This window comes from Mirounga angustirostris, unplaced genomic scaffold (genome assembly GCF_029215605.1).
Source record: "Mirounga angustirostris isolate CCGP_5_RB_7025 unplaced genomic scaffold, mMirAng1.0.hap1 SCAF_3, whole genome shotgun sequence".
Lineage (NCBI taxonomy): Eukaryota > Metazoa > Chordata > Mammalia > Carnivora > Phocidae > Mirounga > Mirounga angustirostris.
In genome coordinates, this window is record NW_026991711.1 from 5,816,023 (window position 1) to 5,831,665 (window position 15,643).

At 47.4% G+C, this 15,643-nt stretch overlaps 1 protein-coding gene across 1 annotated transcript in view; it reads left to right on the forward strand.

The window, feature by feature from the left end:
• EFNB2 (ephrin B2) overlaps window positions 1-15,643 on the forward strand; it is a 44,800-nt gene continuing 29,157 nt past the window's right edge. The window contains exon 1 of the mRNA XM_045869691.3: window positions 1-777. Coding sequence (XP_045725647.1) covers window positions 656-777 — 122 coding nt within the window. The 5' untranslated portion in view covers window positions 1-655. The remainder of the gene's footprint in view (window positions 778-15,643) is intronic.

Genomic DNA, 15,643 nt, shown 5'->3' on the forward strand with positions numbered 1-15,643 from the left:
TCCTCGGCGGGGACGGCGGCGCGGGCCGGAGCTGGGAGCTGCGCGCAGAGAGGGTCCCGGCGCCCTCCCCGCACACAAAGGCCCGTGCGCGTCCGGCGCCCGCGGCGGGGACCGAGCCCCTCCTGCCTGCTCCGCGGGCCGGGAGCCGCGAAGATTGAGGAGGCTCCCGCGCGCCCGGAGGCGCCCCTCACCGCTCCGCGCTCCGCGCCCTGGGACATGGAGCCGCGCCGACGCGGCGCCCGCGCGCTCGGGCCGCTGCCCGCCCCCCTGGATCTATAGAGCGAGGCGGCCCGCTCGGAGCGCAGCGTCCGCCGCCCGCGCGAGTCGTTTCTCCGCCTTCGTGTGCCGGCCGCGCGCCCTCCCCGCAGCCCGCGCCCGGCACCCTGGAGCCGCCCGGGAGCCGGCCGTCAAAGCTGCGTCCGGCGCGGCGCCCCGGAGCCCCGAGCCCGCCGCGCCGCCGCGCCTCGCGCGTGCGCTCCCGCCCCGCACCCTGAGGGCCCCGAGTGGAGCGGCCCGACCTCGGCGACGGCTGGAGCTGACCGGCGCGCCCCGGAGCTGCCTGCGCTCTCCCCCTTGTCTGCCCGGAGGAGTGGGGCTCCGGCCCGCACCCATCTCTCCGTCGTCCGGAGTGTGCGGCGCTGGGAGCGGCTTGGCCATGGCCGCGAGGAGGGACTCCGTGTGGAAGTACTGCTGGGGAGTTTTGATGGTTTTATGCAGAACTGCGATTTCCAGGTCGATAGTTTTAGAGCCCATCTATTGGAATTCCTCGAACTCCAAGTAAGTGGCATCCGCGATCCCCCTCGGTCCCCGCCTGGGGTCCGCCGCGTCGCGCCGTCCGGGCGGGCGGAAGGGCTGGGCCGCGGAGCCTCGGAGTCTGTTTCTGCAACCCCGGGTCCCCCACCCCAAGTTCCCTGTCCCCCACCCTCGCCACATTTTACTTGATGAAACTCTTTTCGCTCGGCGTTCCGGCCGGAGCGCCGGTTCTAAGGGGCTCCCTCCCCGCCTTCCTTTCCCCATGAGCTCCGGGGCTCTAGGAAACCCCTGGCGGCTCGGCTCGGGTGTCACGTTCGGGAAAGTGTCCGATGGCGATACCTGACCCTCGTTTCTTTTAGAGGACGGAGAACATGGCCACAAACAGGGCTGGCCGGCGCGTGGGCGCTGGCGGGCTGCGGGGAGAGGTGGGGATACTGTGCTCTCGAGGAGCCCCGGAGTGCGGTCGGATCCCCGCAGGTGGGCGGGGGCTCTGAGCCCGGGGCAGAGAGCCTGGGGTCCCTTCTCGCCGTCCGCAGCGCCCCGGCGCCGCGCCGCCTGCCCGAGTGTGCGCGGGGAGCTCGCCAGCTCCGCCGGAGAACTCGGGCGGCGAGCCCTCTCCTCCCAGCCGGGGAGACGGGTCTTAGGTTTCTCCCGGAGAGCCCTCTGCACGTCGGCTTCTCCCTTCGTTTCTAAACCAGTGGCCCCGAACTCTGTGCGGTCCAGGTAGTTGACTTGATTTTAAGGACGCTTTCTGCAAAAGCTTCAGGCCCTGCCCTGTCGATACAGCTCCTGACGCCTTGGCGCTCGGGGAGCCTGGGCAGGAATGGGATCCTTGGATCTGACTTGCTTTTACCAAACCGTGTAGCCAGGAGAAAGCCAGGCCTCGTGGAGATTAACTTCCAGTGTGAGCTACCAAAATAGAATACATTGAGAATTTAGAAAAGGCGATTCGTCGGTAAGCATGTACGGCCGTGGCTCCTAAGTAGTTACCTGTGCATTCAGTTTTGCATCTTAGCTCCTTCTTGGAATACGTTTCTAGTTAGATCCAAAAATACTTTACAGAATCATTGAATTTTAGCCTTTGGAAACTTGGGAAAAGTGTGGAGACATTGGCTGGCTCCTGGAGTAAGCGTTTGAGATCAGAGGGAAAATCAGTGGCCTAACTGAAGACAAGCAAGTTGGCCATGGATTTAGGAGTAAAGAGATGGGGAATTGATTTACAAATCACATTTTAATTAAAGAATTATGTCCATTCTTTTAAAAGTGGTAAATTTCAAATTCACCAACATGTTTTACCAAGAATTCCCCTTGATAAGGGCAAGAAACGTCACGGCTGTAAATCGGATTAAACACATTCTTGCATGATGCCGGATGGCACTTTCCAACACGGCTCATATTTAAAAGTTACTTCATTGCAGCCTCCCTCTATGCAGCCCGGCCTCGTGTGGACCACTCTTTTGACTTGATTGATGTAAGGTTTGTGTTTGCCGAGAAAGTAGTTGCAGTGACATCTTTACACCGGTCTGGAATTGTGAGGCACCAGGTGGTGCGGGAAAGCGCCGGGCTAGGCGGGCGGGGAGCCCGGGCTGGGCGGGCTGGGCGGGCCGGGGAAGAGGCCGGCCAGTGTTCGCTTTGCGCCTACAGAGGTCACTCTTCCACGCGCAATGCTCGCGGCGCCAGGCCTCACCTCTTCCCCCAGGCTGTCTGCTCCGCTCCGCTTTGCACTTTCCCTGACGGATTATTTGGGGAGGCTGATTCCCCTCTCCACCACCACCACCACCAAGATTTAACATTACACTTAAGACATTCCCATTAGGGCACCTGGGTGGCTCAGTTGGTTGAGCGACTGCCTTCGGCTCGGGTCATGATCCTGGAGTCCCTGGATCCAGTCCCGCATCGGGCTCCCTGCTCGGCGGGGAGCCTGCTTCTCCCTCTGACCCTCCCCCCTCTCATGTGCTCTCTCTCATTCTCTCTCTCTCAAATAAATAAATAAAATCTTAAAAAAAAAAAAAGACATTCCCATTAACCCGTCCATTGCTCAGCCCCGTGTATGTATCTCTGCGCTAACTACTTACTACTTGGTGTGTGATCAGGAGGCAGAGTAGAAATACCTACTTGGAAGAAAAGGTAGAGCAGTAACTGTTCCCAGCACGGACATTAATATCTTCTTTTCCTAATGTATTTGGGGTGGGGGGAGGTGACTGCTATTTTACGAACGGTCCTGATGAGCAGCATTCCTCGGTTTTTCTGTGCTGTAGCCACAGACTTGGAGACCTGCTGGAGGCCTGCAGTTTGGAGAAGCCTGCCTCCCTGCACTGATGAGGTTTCTGTTGCCATGATTGCTCCGGTTCTCAAGAGTAGAATTTCTTTTAAAATTCTCATGATAATGGCTTGCCTGGAGGACTGGATAATTTGTCCCTGGAAAAGGTCTACTTAAAGTATGCAGCTGAATGCTAGCTCGAGAGATCAGAAAGGTTTCTTCCTGGAGGAGTGATATGAAAGAGCCTTTTCTAAGTTGGGGAATGAATAAAAACCCCTAGTGCCAAGGGGTTGCTTTATTTGGGGAAGTTGCATATTTATTTCCAGGGAAAAGTTTGAGTCCGTGAATGTGATGTGGCAGGAAGGTGATCAGATGCAACTGAGGTTTCACGTCAGTTCCTACGAACTGTGGAACAATTCACTTGTAATGAAGCCGCCATCAGTAATTAGATTTGTTTCATTTGGAGGTCAGCTTTTTTAGCAGGTGGTCGACGTAGGAAGCAGGAGCAGCTGTTTGGATGCAGTGTCCAGAAAATCCTTTGTAAATTCACCGTCTCCATAACTACTTTAATCACACTGTCTACTGCTCCCATCCCTGAGAGTTTATGCCGCAATCAAAAGAAGTTCTGTGTGCTGAAACATTAGCAACTACCCTGCGAGGTGGATTACTCACATCAGGCTCCAGTGGTGTTGCCTCAGTTGTGGTCCGTTAGGTTGTCGAAGCCTATCCCCCCCCCCCCCTTTCAACTGGGCAGAGAATAGCAAAGCCTGGCTTTCATTTTCAATTAACTGATGTAGAACAATTTTTCCAAGCATGATGAATAGTTGTCTCCTCTAAAAAATATCCACTTTCGAGTCTGTATTAGTATGGTGCTCTATAATGAATTACACTGACTTTTGTTGGAAATTTCAGTCGAGCCGTAATTTCTTCTGTCTAGGGGTACTGTTTCTTGTGCACCATATACTAGCTGGTTAACAAAGCATTTTGCTTTTCCCATGTCATTTTTTCTCTGCATAATACTGAATTCCTGGTATTGATTGACTTGATACAAAAGAATGGCTGGATAATATCCAGATAACCTGTAATACGTGGGCCCCACCACAGTCAGGCTCTGAATAAATACGGACCTGTCAGAGATTGATAAAATAAACTACAATGGATACTGCTGTTTGAACAGTCCATTCAATACCATATACAAGCCAGCCTGCCTTCCATTGTGTCTGAAATTCTTATTTTTGTAGGTAAACAAATGCACATTCAACACTGATTGAATAGCCTCTTGAACTATGCTCCACAGTTTGCGTTTGGGTTAATCTTGTCGGTTTTAATATAGAGAGAAAAAAGCACAAAGCACCAGGGGTGGAATTGTTAGTCCTTTCCCATCCACATTCCTCACATTTTGTCAGGATGATAAACTAGAGGTAATGGAGTGTCGTTTCACAGGACAGCCGAGCCAGGGAGAACACAAAGACGGAGCTGAAGTGATAGCTCACAACATGCTTGGTCGCCTTCTTTTCAGGCGAGAAGAGAATTTATTTGGGAATCGTGTGTCTAGGGACTGCACTTTTTAACCTCGGCAATTATAGCTTCAAGCCTCAGAAACGGGGAGCTGGAGGTTAAGATGATTTGTTAAGCACTTGGTTCTAAATCTTTCACAAAGCGTAGCTGTTGACACTTGTCCTACCAATGTAAAGAAATGCAAATGACTGCCTGAACGTTTCTGACTCTTGCAGGCAAAGTAGAAGGACAGGTGAATTAGCCATCATCCCCAGACCAGCTAAAAACTACAGATTGGAATGTTCTCTCCAGGTGGAGTGAGCTGAAGAATAATCAGTATATTTGGATTACTTATGGTAAAACCTCTTGTCTGTAAATTTACTGAGGGAAATGCTTTGGTTGGTGGGTCAGTGCGATCATAATCCTCAGAGGGACATGGCAGTTGGAGCAACTAAATCCGGGCTACCTTGCCTTCCACTGAGATGCTTTGGGTAGCTCCCAGGAGGTTGAGTGTGACATCTACCTTAATGTGATGTTTCTCAGAGCGTTTGCCTAATGGGACTCGGTCTGAGCTCCCAGCATGACTGCAGTCATACGTCATAGGAATGGGAGTGGCAGGGAAAGGAAATACGGACTGTAGACCCTCAGCAAAAAGGACTTTTTTTTTTTTTAAGGAAGGTGATTTCTTTAACATTTTACGAAAACTTTATTCTTAAACTGTTCCATCACAAAGTAGACAAAAAGCAGGGCTCTTGTAAGCAAAATAATGATGAAAATGGTACTCCTGTCTGCCTAATCTCTGCTTTCGTTAGCTGCTGACATAAAGAGCCTGTTTTTCAGGTCACTTATCATTCATCTACATAGATTTGCTTATGAGCTCGGCCTTTGTGTAGCAGAGTAGAGCCTTAAATAGGAGTGTTCAACTGTTTAAAATATTTTGATTAAAATATGCAGAACCCATAGAACTATAAGCTTCTAGTCAGGAATTAGCTCTTTCAGGGAAGAGCTCCCCCCCACTTTTTTTTTTTTTTTAGGGGTGGGATTAGAATGGGGTTGGGAGAGGGATAGAAGAAAAGCAAAGAGGGAAGGATGGCAAATGGGACAGTGTTCGAACAGCTTGGAAAAACTCCTGTGGCTTCATTGTCTCTGTAAAGCCAAAGAATACAAAGACATAAGCAACTCAGCCCTTCTCCCATGATGGAAAATGTAAACCGTTGACATGGCCCCCTGTTTAACTTGTTTAATTCTTGTTTTAAATTCAGTGCTACGCTAGCCGTGTGAACTCTGAAGATTTCTTTAGTAATCCATTTTGTAGTTCTGAATCAAAAACAAAGTGAAAGGGTCTGACACAATTTGCTTTTATTTTTAGGCAAATCAACCTTGGTCATAGTTAATAAGGGGATTACAACCCAGACTCGGTCTTTACAGATGTAATGTAAATCAAGGGCAGAGTATAAAGAAACTGATCCCTTTTGATTGAAGTACGGGAAAAAGGCATAGAGGAACTGGCAGCCGTAATCTGATTGTATGGCAATAAAACCACCATTTTCTGTCTTTCAGATAAAAATAATGTGGTAAATCCATGCAGTTCATAAGATGGAAAGGCAGATAAAGGGGGAAGCCATGGCAACATATAGATTAGCTTGATGTTGGAAATGACACGTCTCTGAAAAGGGTGTAGAAGCGAAGATCCTTGCTCCAGGCTGTTGGTTATTATGTGAGAACCACACAGACTTGGAAACTCGGATTAGAAAGTATGAAAGCCCTACTTGTGGCCCGGGATGGTGAAAGCAGGAAAGAAAAGCTGCTCAGTTCTTGCTCATTGGTGGCGGATAATATGGCGAAGGTAGATTTCATTGGCTGCCTTTTTTAGAGGTTGAGATATGGGGCTGATTAAAACTTCAGATCACTGCAGTTGTTAAGGCCTGCAAGATTTTCCTTTTTAACTCCTGGCCTGACAGCGGCAACCATTCTGTAGGATTAGCTGCACTTGGCGGTCCTCGCCTTAATCTATTTGGGCTTCAGGCAGGGCCATGCTGGGCAGGAACAGGAGCCAGAGGGGAAGGTAGGGCTGGAGCTCCACGCAAAGAAAGAGACCTTTGGACTGTAGCCATGTTTCAGACCCAGCGCCATCTCACACCGCGTGGGAGAAGTGAAGGTAAACAGTACCCCTTGTCCCTCTCCCTCTGCCAGAGAGCCCTTCCCCGAGTTTTGTCCTTCCCGCCCTGGAAAAGAATATATAATAAAATAAATAAAAGGGGGGGTTGTTTTCATTCAAATCAGCGGTAATCCAATCTGACCAAACCAAGGGGCTCTGTATTGTACTCGTAAATGTGAGCCTTAACCTTGGAGTTGAATGGGATGGGCTCCCTTCGTGTAAAGACAGGAGTAGAAAATGTTAGCACTGCTCGGCTTTAAAGTAAAAAACCAAAAATGAATCAGCATGCCTGGAATCTTACTGCCCTCTTTTTTTTTTTTTTTTTTTAAAGATTTTATTTATTTATTTGAGAGAGAGAATGAGATAGAGCGTGAGAGGGTCAGAGGGAGAAGCAGACTCCCTGCCGAGCAGGGAGCCCGATGCGGGACTCGATCCCGGGACTCCAGGATCCTGACCTGAGCCGAAGGCAGTCGCTTAACCAACTGAGCCACCCAGGCACCCATTACTGCCCTCTGTCTTGAACAAGCTTGTGAATCAACTGGACTTTTGTTTTTGCCTTCCACACTCTCCATTTTGGTCATTACACAAAACGAGCCATTGAAACCATGATTGGGTTACATTTGGAGTGACATCCACAATTGGGTCAAGCCAGAAAGGAAATATTTGCTTTATTGCCTCCTACTTGGTGTTTTAGAAAAGTCTCAGCATTTCCTTAGGAGAGTCTGGAAACTCTTAAGACACATGGACAATACTGGCCACTACAGACACCCCCAGTGTCTTGATGGAGTGGATCAAGGGAGTTCCCCGTGCTGTTCTCTTAAGAGCAACGTGGGGCCTTTCTAGACTAACTCGTTCTGTGTCTGAGATCTTCATCAAATCTCAGTATTCTCTTTCAGACCCATTGCATTGATTTGGTTCCTAATACTCAGCTGACTCGACCCTCGGTTTGGGGCAAGGATTTATCGCCTTTGTTGGCTGCTTTTCTGGTCGTTACAATGTAGCTTTCACAGATCCAAAACATTTAAAGATGATTGCCCATGCACTTGCCATACCCAGTGCCAGCAACTTTACCTTCCTTTCTAGTCTAATTCAGTAACCTATATCAAAAGATCCATTGCACTTGTCTAGAGTCACCAAAGAGAAGGGACACCCCCTAATTTACAAGCTGGTCACATCCAAGCACCTTGCATTCTACATTTGACAATGATTGCTAATGGCCCATTCAGCTAAAGTATTTGCTTGTTAACAGGGAACAGAGCATGATAAATGTCCAGCAAGCTTGCGGCCTCCTTCAGCTTTTCAAATGCAGACTGGTGCATATTTATGGCAGGCAAATGACAAAAGAAGACGCTGAATTGCCCTGGCCTCCAGCTTTCTACTAGGAACAGGGTTAAAGTGATTAGAGAAAGAAGCAGGGGAGTCTGGCCTCCAGTTTACTGACCGTCCCTCAGTTTTCAGCTTCCCGGTCTCCCTGCAGAAACGACTGCAGAGGTGCTGGAGATAAGGATGGTTGGACCGGGTGCACCAGGGGGAAAAGGAGGTGATCGGTGATAAAGTGTTTTCCATGCACACTGGATGCCAGGTGAACCTATATCTCGTGCTCCCACAGAGAATCAGTAGTGGTTCTTTATGTTCCTTTTCCCGTATAAATTCAAACGTGTAATTCTAGTTCAAAGCATTTTGTGACTGGTGAGTGCATACTTGCTGATTTAAAAAAAACAAAAACAAAACATAGTAGGAGAACGCTCCATTAAAGAAAAACAAGTTGTTTCTGCCTTTAGTATCTCTACGCAGAACATGAAGGAAGAAAAAAGGATTGTAGTGAAGTATTAATAGTTTGCTGTTTTGTTCCTCTAAAAGTACGGGTAGGAAGGTTCTCACAACTCAGTGGTGGGCAGACATTCAGGATGCTCGGAGTGAACCACCGATGATCGGCTTTGCTTTGAAAACTTTTTCTTCAGTACTATAGGTTCTTCATGTTTCCTATATAGAAATGATTAAACACTCCAATGTATTTTCTCAATTTAAGTTCAGCTGCCTCCTTTAATTACAGTCCTTGTATATAGGTCTCCCAGTACTTGCTGGGCAAGTCTCTGTGGCCCCCAAGACATTCCCCTGTGCTTTTTTTTTTTAAGATTTTATTCATTTATTTGAGAGAGAATGAGCTAGAGAGAACATGAGAGGGGGGAGGGTCAGAGGGAGAAGCAGACTCCCCGCTGAGCAGGGAGCCCGATGCGGGACTCGATCCCGGGACTCCAGGATCATGACCTGAGCCGAAGGCAGTCGCTTAACCAACTGAGCCACCCAGGCGCCCTCCCCTGTGCTTTTCATGTACTGATTCCTCCCAAATCACCCCAGAATAATTATGAGTGCTACTCTCATCTTTGAAACCAGTAGAGTCAACGTGTTTGTATTGGAGGAACGGGATGACGGATGGTCCTAAGGCCTTGGCTTGTTTGGTAGTTGGGGAGGTGTGTGTGTGTGTGTGTGTGTGTGTGTGTCTGTCTCTCGGGTGCAACACCTGCTGTCTGCCCACTGGTGCTCCCCAGCCACACTCCCTGCAGGGTCCCTAACCTCAGAGTGTCTGAAGTGCTCCTTTCCCTTTCCAGCATCTGAGGACTGGAGGCACAGCAGAGTGAAATGCATCTGAATCTTGGTCCTTGTTCTTCCTGCAAGTTGAGCTGGCTCACTGTGGCCTGAAACATTTGCCCTGGACTAGAACTGTCTGTGAGTGGGGTCGGGCCCAGAATGGGCCTGCCAAAGAAGTTAGAAAATGCCAGTTTTCATGTAACTACCAGAACTAAAGTTGGGGTACATTTCAGATGCAAATAAACTCTTCTAAGCCCTGAGTCCCCCATGGTCTATGGGAAAATGGATCTTCATTATAATGGACTGTCTAATAAAGTTTACAAATTCCCCTAGATGAGTGCCCTCTTTATGACATAGATCAAACATAATTTCTTTAAATCTTTTCTCTGTAATCCCACAGTACTTTAGTTAAATACCTAGGGTCTAGAAAGAACATTATACATTGCAGCGTCATGATTCATATGCAAGCCTTAATCCCCATCATTGCCCTCCCGGTCCCTAAGAGGCTGGGACAAGAGCTGTTGTATTTTGGCAACCCCTGTCTATTAGCTAGTGGTGACGTCCAGTAAGGATCAGTCCGATGAACAGACACAATCTAGACGTATATTTATGGCTGCCTATGGTGTGTTAACTTGTCACCTGTTACTAGAGAACTCCCCGCCCCCTGCCAGAGCAATGGCTCTAGAACTTTAGGGCACAGAATCACCTGGAGGGCTTGTTAAAACAGGGCTTTGCCAGGCCCCACCCCCGAGTTCCGGATTCCTGAAGTCTGGGTGGTACTCGAAATTGACATTTCTAACAAGCCCTCAGCTGATGCTTCTGCCGCTCAGAGACCACACCTTGAGAACCATTGCCCTAAATTAACTTCTTTTTTTTTTTTCCCCCCTGGAAACAGCTCAACATTAGCTCATCACCCTCTAAGGCTGTTTTGGAATCTCTGAAGAAATCTGTGGTCCTTGTCTTGCTGCTTTCTGCCCCATTCTTGCCTTGTTGGAGGCCATAGGGGATCATCTAGGTTCCTGAGAAGCTGATAAAGCATTGATTTATTCAACAAGCATTTGTTAACTGTGAGGCCCATTACTAGGCTCTGATGATGGAAAGAACAATCTCTCCCCTCAAGAGACTTAAGTCCTAGGGTGGGGACAGAGAAGGCCTGGCGGAAGTATGGTTACAGTAGGTCCCTGAAATACACCGTAATAAGCAAGTCAAAGTAATAACAGTTCAGCTATGAGCAGTATGTGTGTATCGAGTACACGTCTGTAAGCATCCACAGTATTTCATACATCTGAGCATAGCTCAAAGACTGATCCCACAAGTGAGGCAAATAGACCCTGTGGGATAGCTAACCCAGTGATCTCAGCTACCTTTGTGAATATGAGAATCAGCAGTACCGATGGGTTTTTAAGATGCATATGATGATAATGGAAGGGTCAGGCAATTCGATTTAGCAAAGACGACCAAGCAAATGCTATTTTAGTTTAGCAAACAGTACCTCCTTTGGAATCTGGCTGTTCGAGCCCAATCCCAGCACAGCCGGGTTTTTTTCACTGTGTAACTAGGGGGAGTACTCTCTATGTCTCAGTTATCCCGACTCTAAAATGGAGGCAGTAGTCTAATAGCGCTGAATAAAAGAGTAATAAAATTGTGGTCAGGATTAAAAGAGCTTAGTTCTGTGCTTGGCACAATGAAGCAATAAATGTCCGCTATTGTTAATAAAGTTAATTGAATATCTGTGTGCCTGGCTATGGTTCATTTTGCCTACCATATACAAAGAATAAATAAAAACCACATGTTAATAAAGATTGCAACATGGCATGTTCACCTTTTAAAGTTTGTTTTGTTGATTTTGTTCACCTGCCACCCTTCTATTCCTCCTTTAAACCTTTCCTCTTAAGTGAAGCACTTTATTTTCCCCTCTACTGCAAATTCCATGCTCTCCCCTCTGCTCCCTACCCCTAATGCTTTGTTGTAACATTTATAACACTGGAGAAATCCGCTTCCCTACCATGGACTGAGGAGAGCCTGGGCTGAATCCACTTTGTGTGTTCTAGTACTGGATACAGTAAGAGATTGTGTTGTTGAACATAAAAGAATGCAGCCTGTAGGGATGGGCATAGTAGCCTCATTTGTGTTAATGTTACATGTTATTTCTTATTTAGAAACCAACTCACCTGGTGGACACAGTTTATTTACCAAAAGTCTATGATTCCTATAATATCAATGGGGAAACCAAGGCACATTAATGAACTTGCCCGAAGTCCTATAGTTAATAAGTGGTACGGTCTGCATTTGAACCTGATTACTCTGGTTCCAGAACCTGTCCTCTTAATTCTCTGCCTCTCTCTCTTATGCTATTGCTTGGAGTAATTAGAAATCGAATAACTAAATTAAGCATACATACGTTCATGGAAAACCAAGCATACAAGATGGATTAAAAAAGTTTGAGGTGTAATTCTTCCCTTTGTCAGTCGTTATTTATAACCGTTCCTATGATGGATACACAGTTCTCGATGGACCCTTTGAATCTTTGATAACGAGGTTCTACTCAATGGAAACTAGACAGTTATGAAAGTATATAATATTAATGCATTTATTGAGTGTTATTCCTTTGACTATTAACATCTTCCTTTTAAAATGTTAAACATTTGATGGTTTCTTTGGGAGAAAAAGAGGTCAGATTTTCGAGGAGAGTTGCATTTGGTTAGGTGCTGAGCATGCGTCAAGCTAAGGAGGTAGTATGACATCTTTTTTAGAGTCTAGTCACAATTAAATGCCATTTTATTTTGGATTTTGGGATCTGTGCCAGCTTCCAGCTTGTCAGAGCTGAGAAGACTCAAATCAAGTCCAGGCCTATTTCTACAGCAAACTGGGATTCTGGCTTCTTGCCTGTGGATTCATTCAGTATATCCCATCTGGCTTTTGATGTTCTGCAAGTTTGGAGCAGTTTGTTTCAGGAAGCCAAGCAGCCCGGTGTCCTCTTGCCTCCAGAATGAGCCTCTCGGCTTGCTTCTTCTCCAGGACTTAGTGTCCGCTTACCTGTTGACAAAGCAGCCGGCTGGAGGTGTCAGCCAGGTCTTCCTTCCTTTTAGAGCTCAGGACCCACGGCATCCCTCCTAGTTTCTCCATGCCCTGTGCCCTTCAGTTTAATTCAGTCACAGCCTGTTTGAATAACTTAAGAGTATTTAATTTCTGTGCATGTTTATGTCTTGGTGAGGCTCTACCGGGCTGCTTGTAGTGACCGAGCAGGAACTATACCGTCCTCAGTTACAGTGGTGCCCCACGCACACTTTTATAAGGGACAGTTTGGGGGTGATCTGTGTGGAAGTCTCCAGCCGGTCAGGCTTGACTCTTTTGTGCTGTCGGCGGGACAGACCTGACTGATGTGCAGCCTGCTTTTTTTCTTCTCTCCTCTTCCCTCCTTTCTGGACTGTCCCAAAGCCATGAGAGGTGCAGGAAAATGTCTCCTGTCTTCTGCACAGCAGACTCATCCCTGACCCTGCTCCCGAGCCTGGGAAGAAGGGGAAGTGTGCCGGAGGCAGGTGTTTGGGTGGTTGGTTGTAAAGTGATTTCGCACAGCCTTGTAACTTTTGTTGGCAGGCTTATGGTTGACTGGCAGGGAGAAGCTGTTCTTATATGTGTTCTTATATCAAGAGAGAACTAAGAGTGTTGTCTCTTCTTCAACCGTACTTATCAAAGTGTTCATTCTGTAATCACACCGATGCCCGTGGAGCACCCTTCTGTGCAAGGCACGGGGGTGGAGGGCTTGGAGTCCAGCAGGAAACACAACAGGCTCCGTCCCAGGGTCCCACTCCAGCTTGAGGAGCAGGAGCTGGACCCCTTGGCGTGCCTCTTTCTCTCAGTGCTGTTTTCCCCACCAAAGGGGAGAGGTTTCATTCACCCATAAAACATGGGTGAATTGTTTTTCTAAACAGGCGAGATTCTTTGGAATTAAAAAAAGTGTGATGATAGGAACGAAAGGAATGGGCAGGCTGTTAGAAAAGAGACGCCCTTTGCTGTGCATGGAGATCTCAGCTCCATTCCTTTGCAGCCCGCCCACTCCCCTGTGAGTTAATGTACCTTTCAGCCCTGTGATGTGCTCACTCAGGCCGAGGAGCAGATGGATCTGCAGCTTCCACCTGAGACAACATCGTGAGAACCACCTGGAAGTGGCCCTTGAATTTCTTTCTGTATGAAGGCCACTTTCCTCTCGGGCGCCTCACCTGTAAGTAACAAGCGTTCCACCTTCCTTTATAGACTCTTGCTGGAAGCATGGTTTGGAACAAGACCGTGCAGGTGCAAACAAATCATAGTTGGGAAAGAAGCTCGCTGCGTCTCTTGCCTCCGCGGCTTATGAAATCCCTGTTTCGATAATGGGGCCGGCGTGGATGAGCCAGCACGGCAGACGGAGTTGGCCGGAGTGACTCACTTGCCTCTTGCTTTCCCACTGCAGGTCCCGGCACCCCAGCCTTACTCTTTTCAGCTCCCGAGTTTGGCCTTATCTGGCTACAAACTTCACTCTTCTGAAAGTTTTGAGGGGGAGCAGGGGTGCTTAGATCAGTGCCATAAATAAAAACCTGTGTTTTGTTTTGAGGTGGGTGGCTGCTTTTTGTTTTTAATTCCACAGCCGAGATCAACCAGTCTCTTTGAACCCATGCAAAGAAAATGGTGCTGTGTGTCATGTGCTGAACGTCTTGACTTACAGATGTAGATCTCTTCTTTTTTTTCTTTTTTCTTTTAATTCCAGTATGGTTAACATAGCAGTTTCAGGTGTACAATACAGTGATTGAACAGTTCTGTGCACCACTTGGCGCTGTTTCAACCTCAGCTGGCTCTAGGCTGGCCTGTGCACTGGAAGTTTTTATTACAGCGGAGCGGAGGAAACTTAAATAACTTGTGTTATTTTCCTCAACGAAAATTTAAACTATGGGAATATTATCTTTGAGTGTTTTAAAATAAAACTTACTTTAGCCACCACCGTTTGAGCATTATGTCACAAATAAAAAACAAGATTAACATCAAAAGGAGTCAGTTTTCATTCAGTTGTGCAGCATTGTAGGCTGTGAAACTTAATATTATTTTGACTCGTGCAGTAATTGTAGAATGACAGGGAAATGGATTAAGTTTAAATACGAGTGCACACAGCAACTACACACAGACCGTCAAATGCAAGGCAAGGTCATTGGCCAGAGTGAGGGCCCTGGCTCTTCAGATTAGGATTTTATAAATAAAACTTCCCTTTAGACTGTAGTTTACTACTTTTTTCAAGTGTGTGTGTAGACAAAAGAGGCACAAACACCGTGGCGCCTCACCTTGAAAAGTTGCTCAACTGGTTTGCACACCCATCGGCTCACAGTGCATTCTGAATTTCTGTGCTTCTCATCTTTCTTTTTCTGGAAAAGATTTTGCTTGTCGTTGGTGTGAAGCTTGAAATGCCCCCCCCCCCATACACCCCCTGGTTCTCGGGTTTATAACACTTTAATGGCCCCAGATAGTATAGCCTGCTTTTATGCCCCTTTTCTTTTCCTTGAATAAATCGGGTTCATGTTGCAGATGATATTTGTTTGAGAAAAGTGTGAAAGAAGGGGCACCTGTGAAAACCAGCGATTGTCCCAGCACCCCAGACACTTTCGAATTAAAGCAGAAAATGTCAATTAACTCCTCCAGTTACTACCTTATTTCTTGAACGTTTAAAGCCACTGAGAACAAAGTGGTGCACTGGCTTCAAGTTTTAAGGTAATTACTTGCTGCTCTGAGCATCGGTATCTGGTGACCTAATTCTGTATAAAGCTGACGCGCTGTAGCTACGCCCCACTCTCTCTGGTTTCAGAGAAAGTTCGTGCAGAATCTTGTTCTGATGGGAAAGTGCAAAAGGGGGCAGTAAAGTGCTATCCACCAAAAGGAAACTTTTCCCAAGTATTTCTCAGGGTCTCGATATTGCCTGTGTCTGTTGTGGGCCCTGCTTTTATTTATTCCCTTTCTAACAAACTCTTCTCTTTGGGGCATTTAGAGAGAGACGATCTTATTAAGCTGTGGCAGCAATGTAGTATTCAACGGAAGTAATACCGGAGGAGTATCCCGCCTGGTTTTGAAATTCACATGCGAATTTAAGTCCTGCTTCTGCAGTATTTCTGTTCCCCAGTGCACAGGGTGTTTCTGAAAGGAATCTTGGGCTTCTGTGTTCATGCTCTTCTAGCCCCCCAGAGACGTGGAAGGCCCCCAGTGCATGGTGAGGTTCAGGGTCATGGGTCTGGGCTTATCCAGAGCAACCTGCATCTTTTGTCAGGAGGTGACCATAAAGCCCAACCAGCTGCAGAGTGCTCCTCCTTCAGAATTTTGGACTGACTAATTTACAATTGGACTGTTCCTCTTCCCTGAAGCCTTTGAAA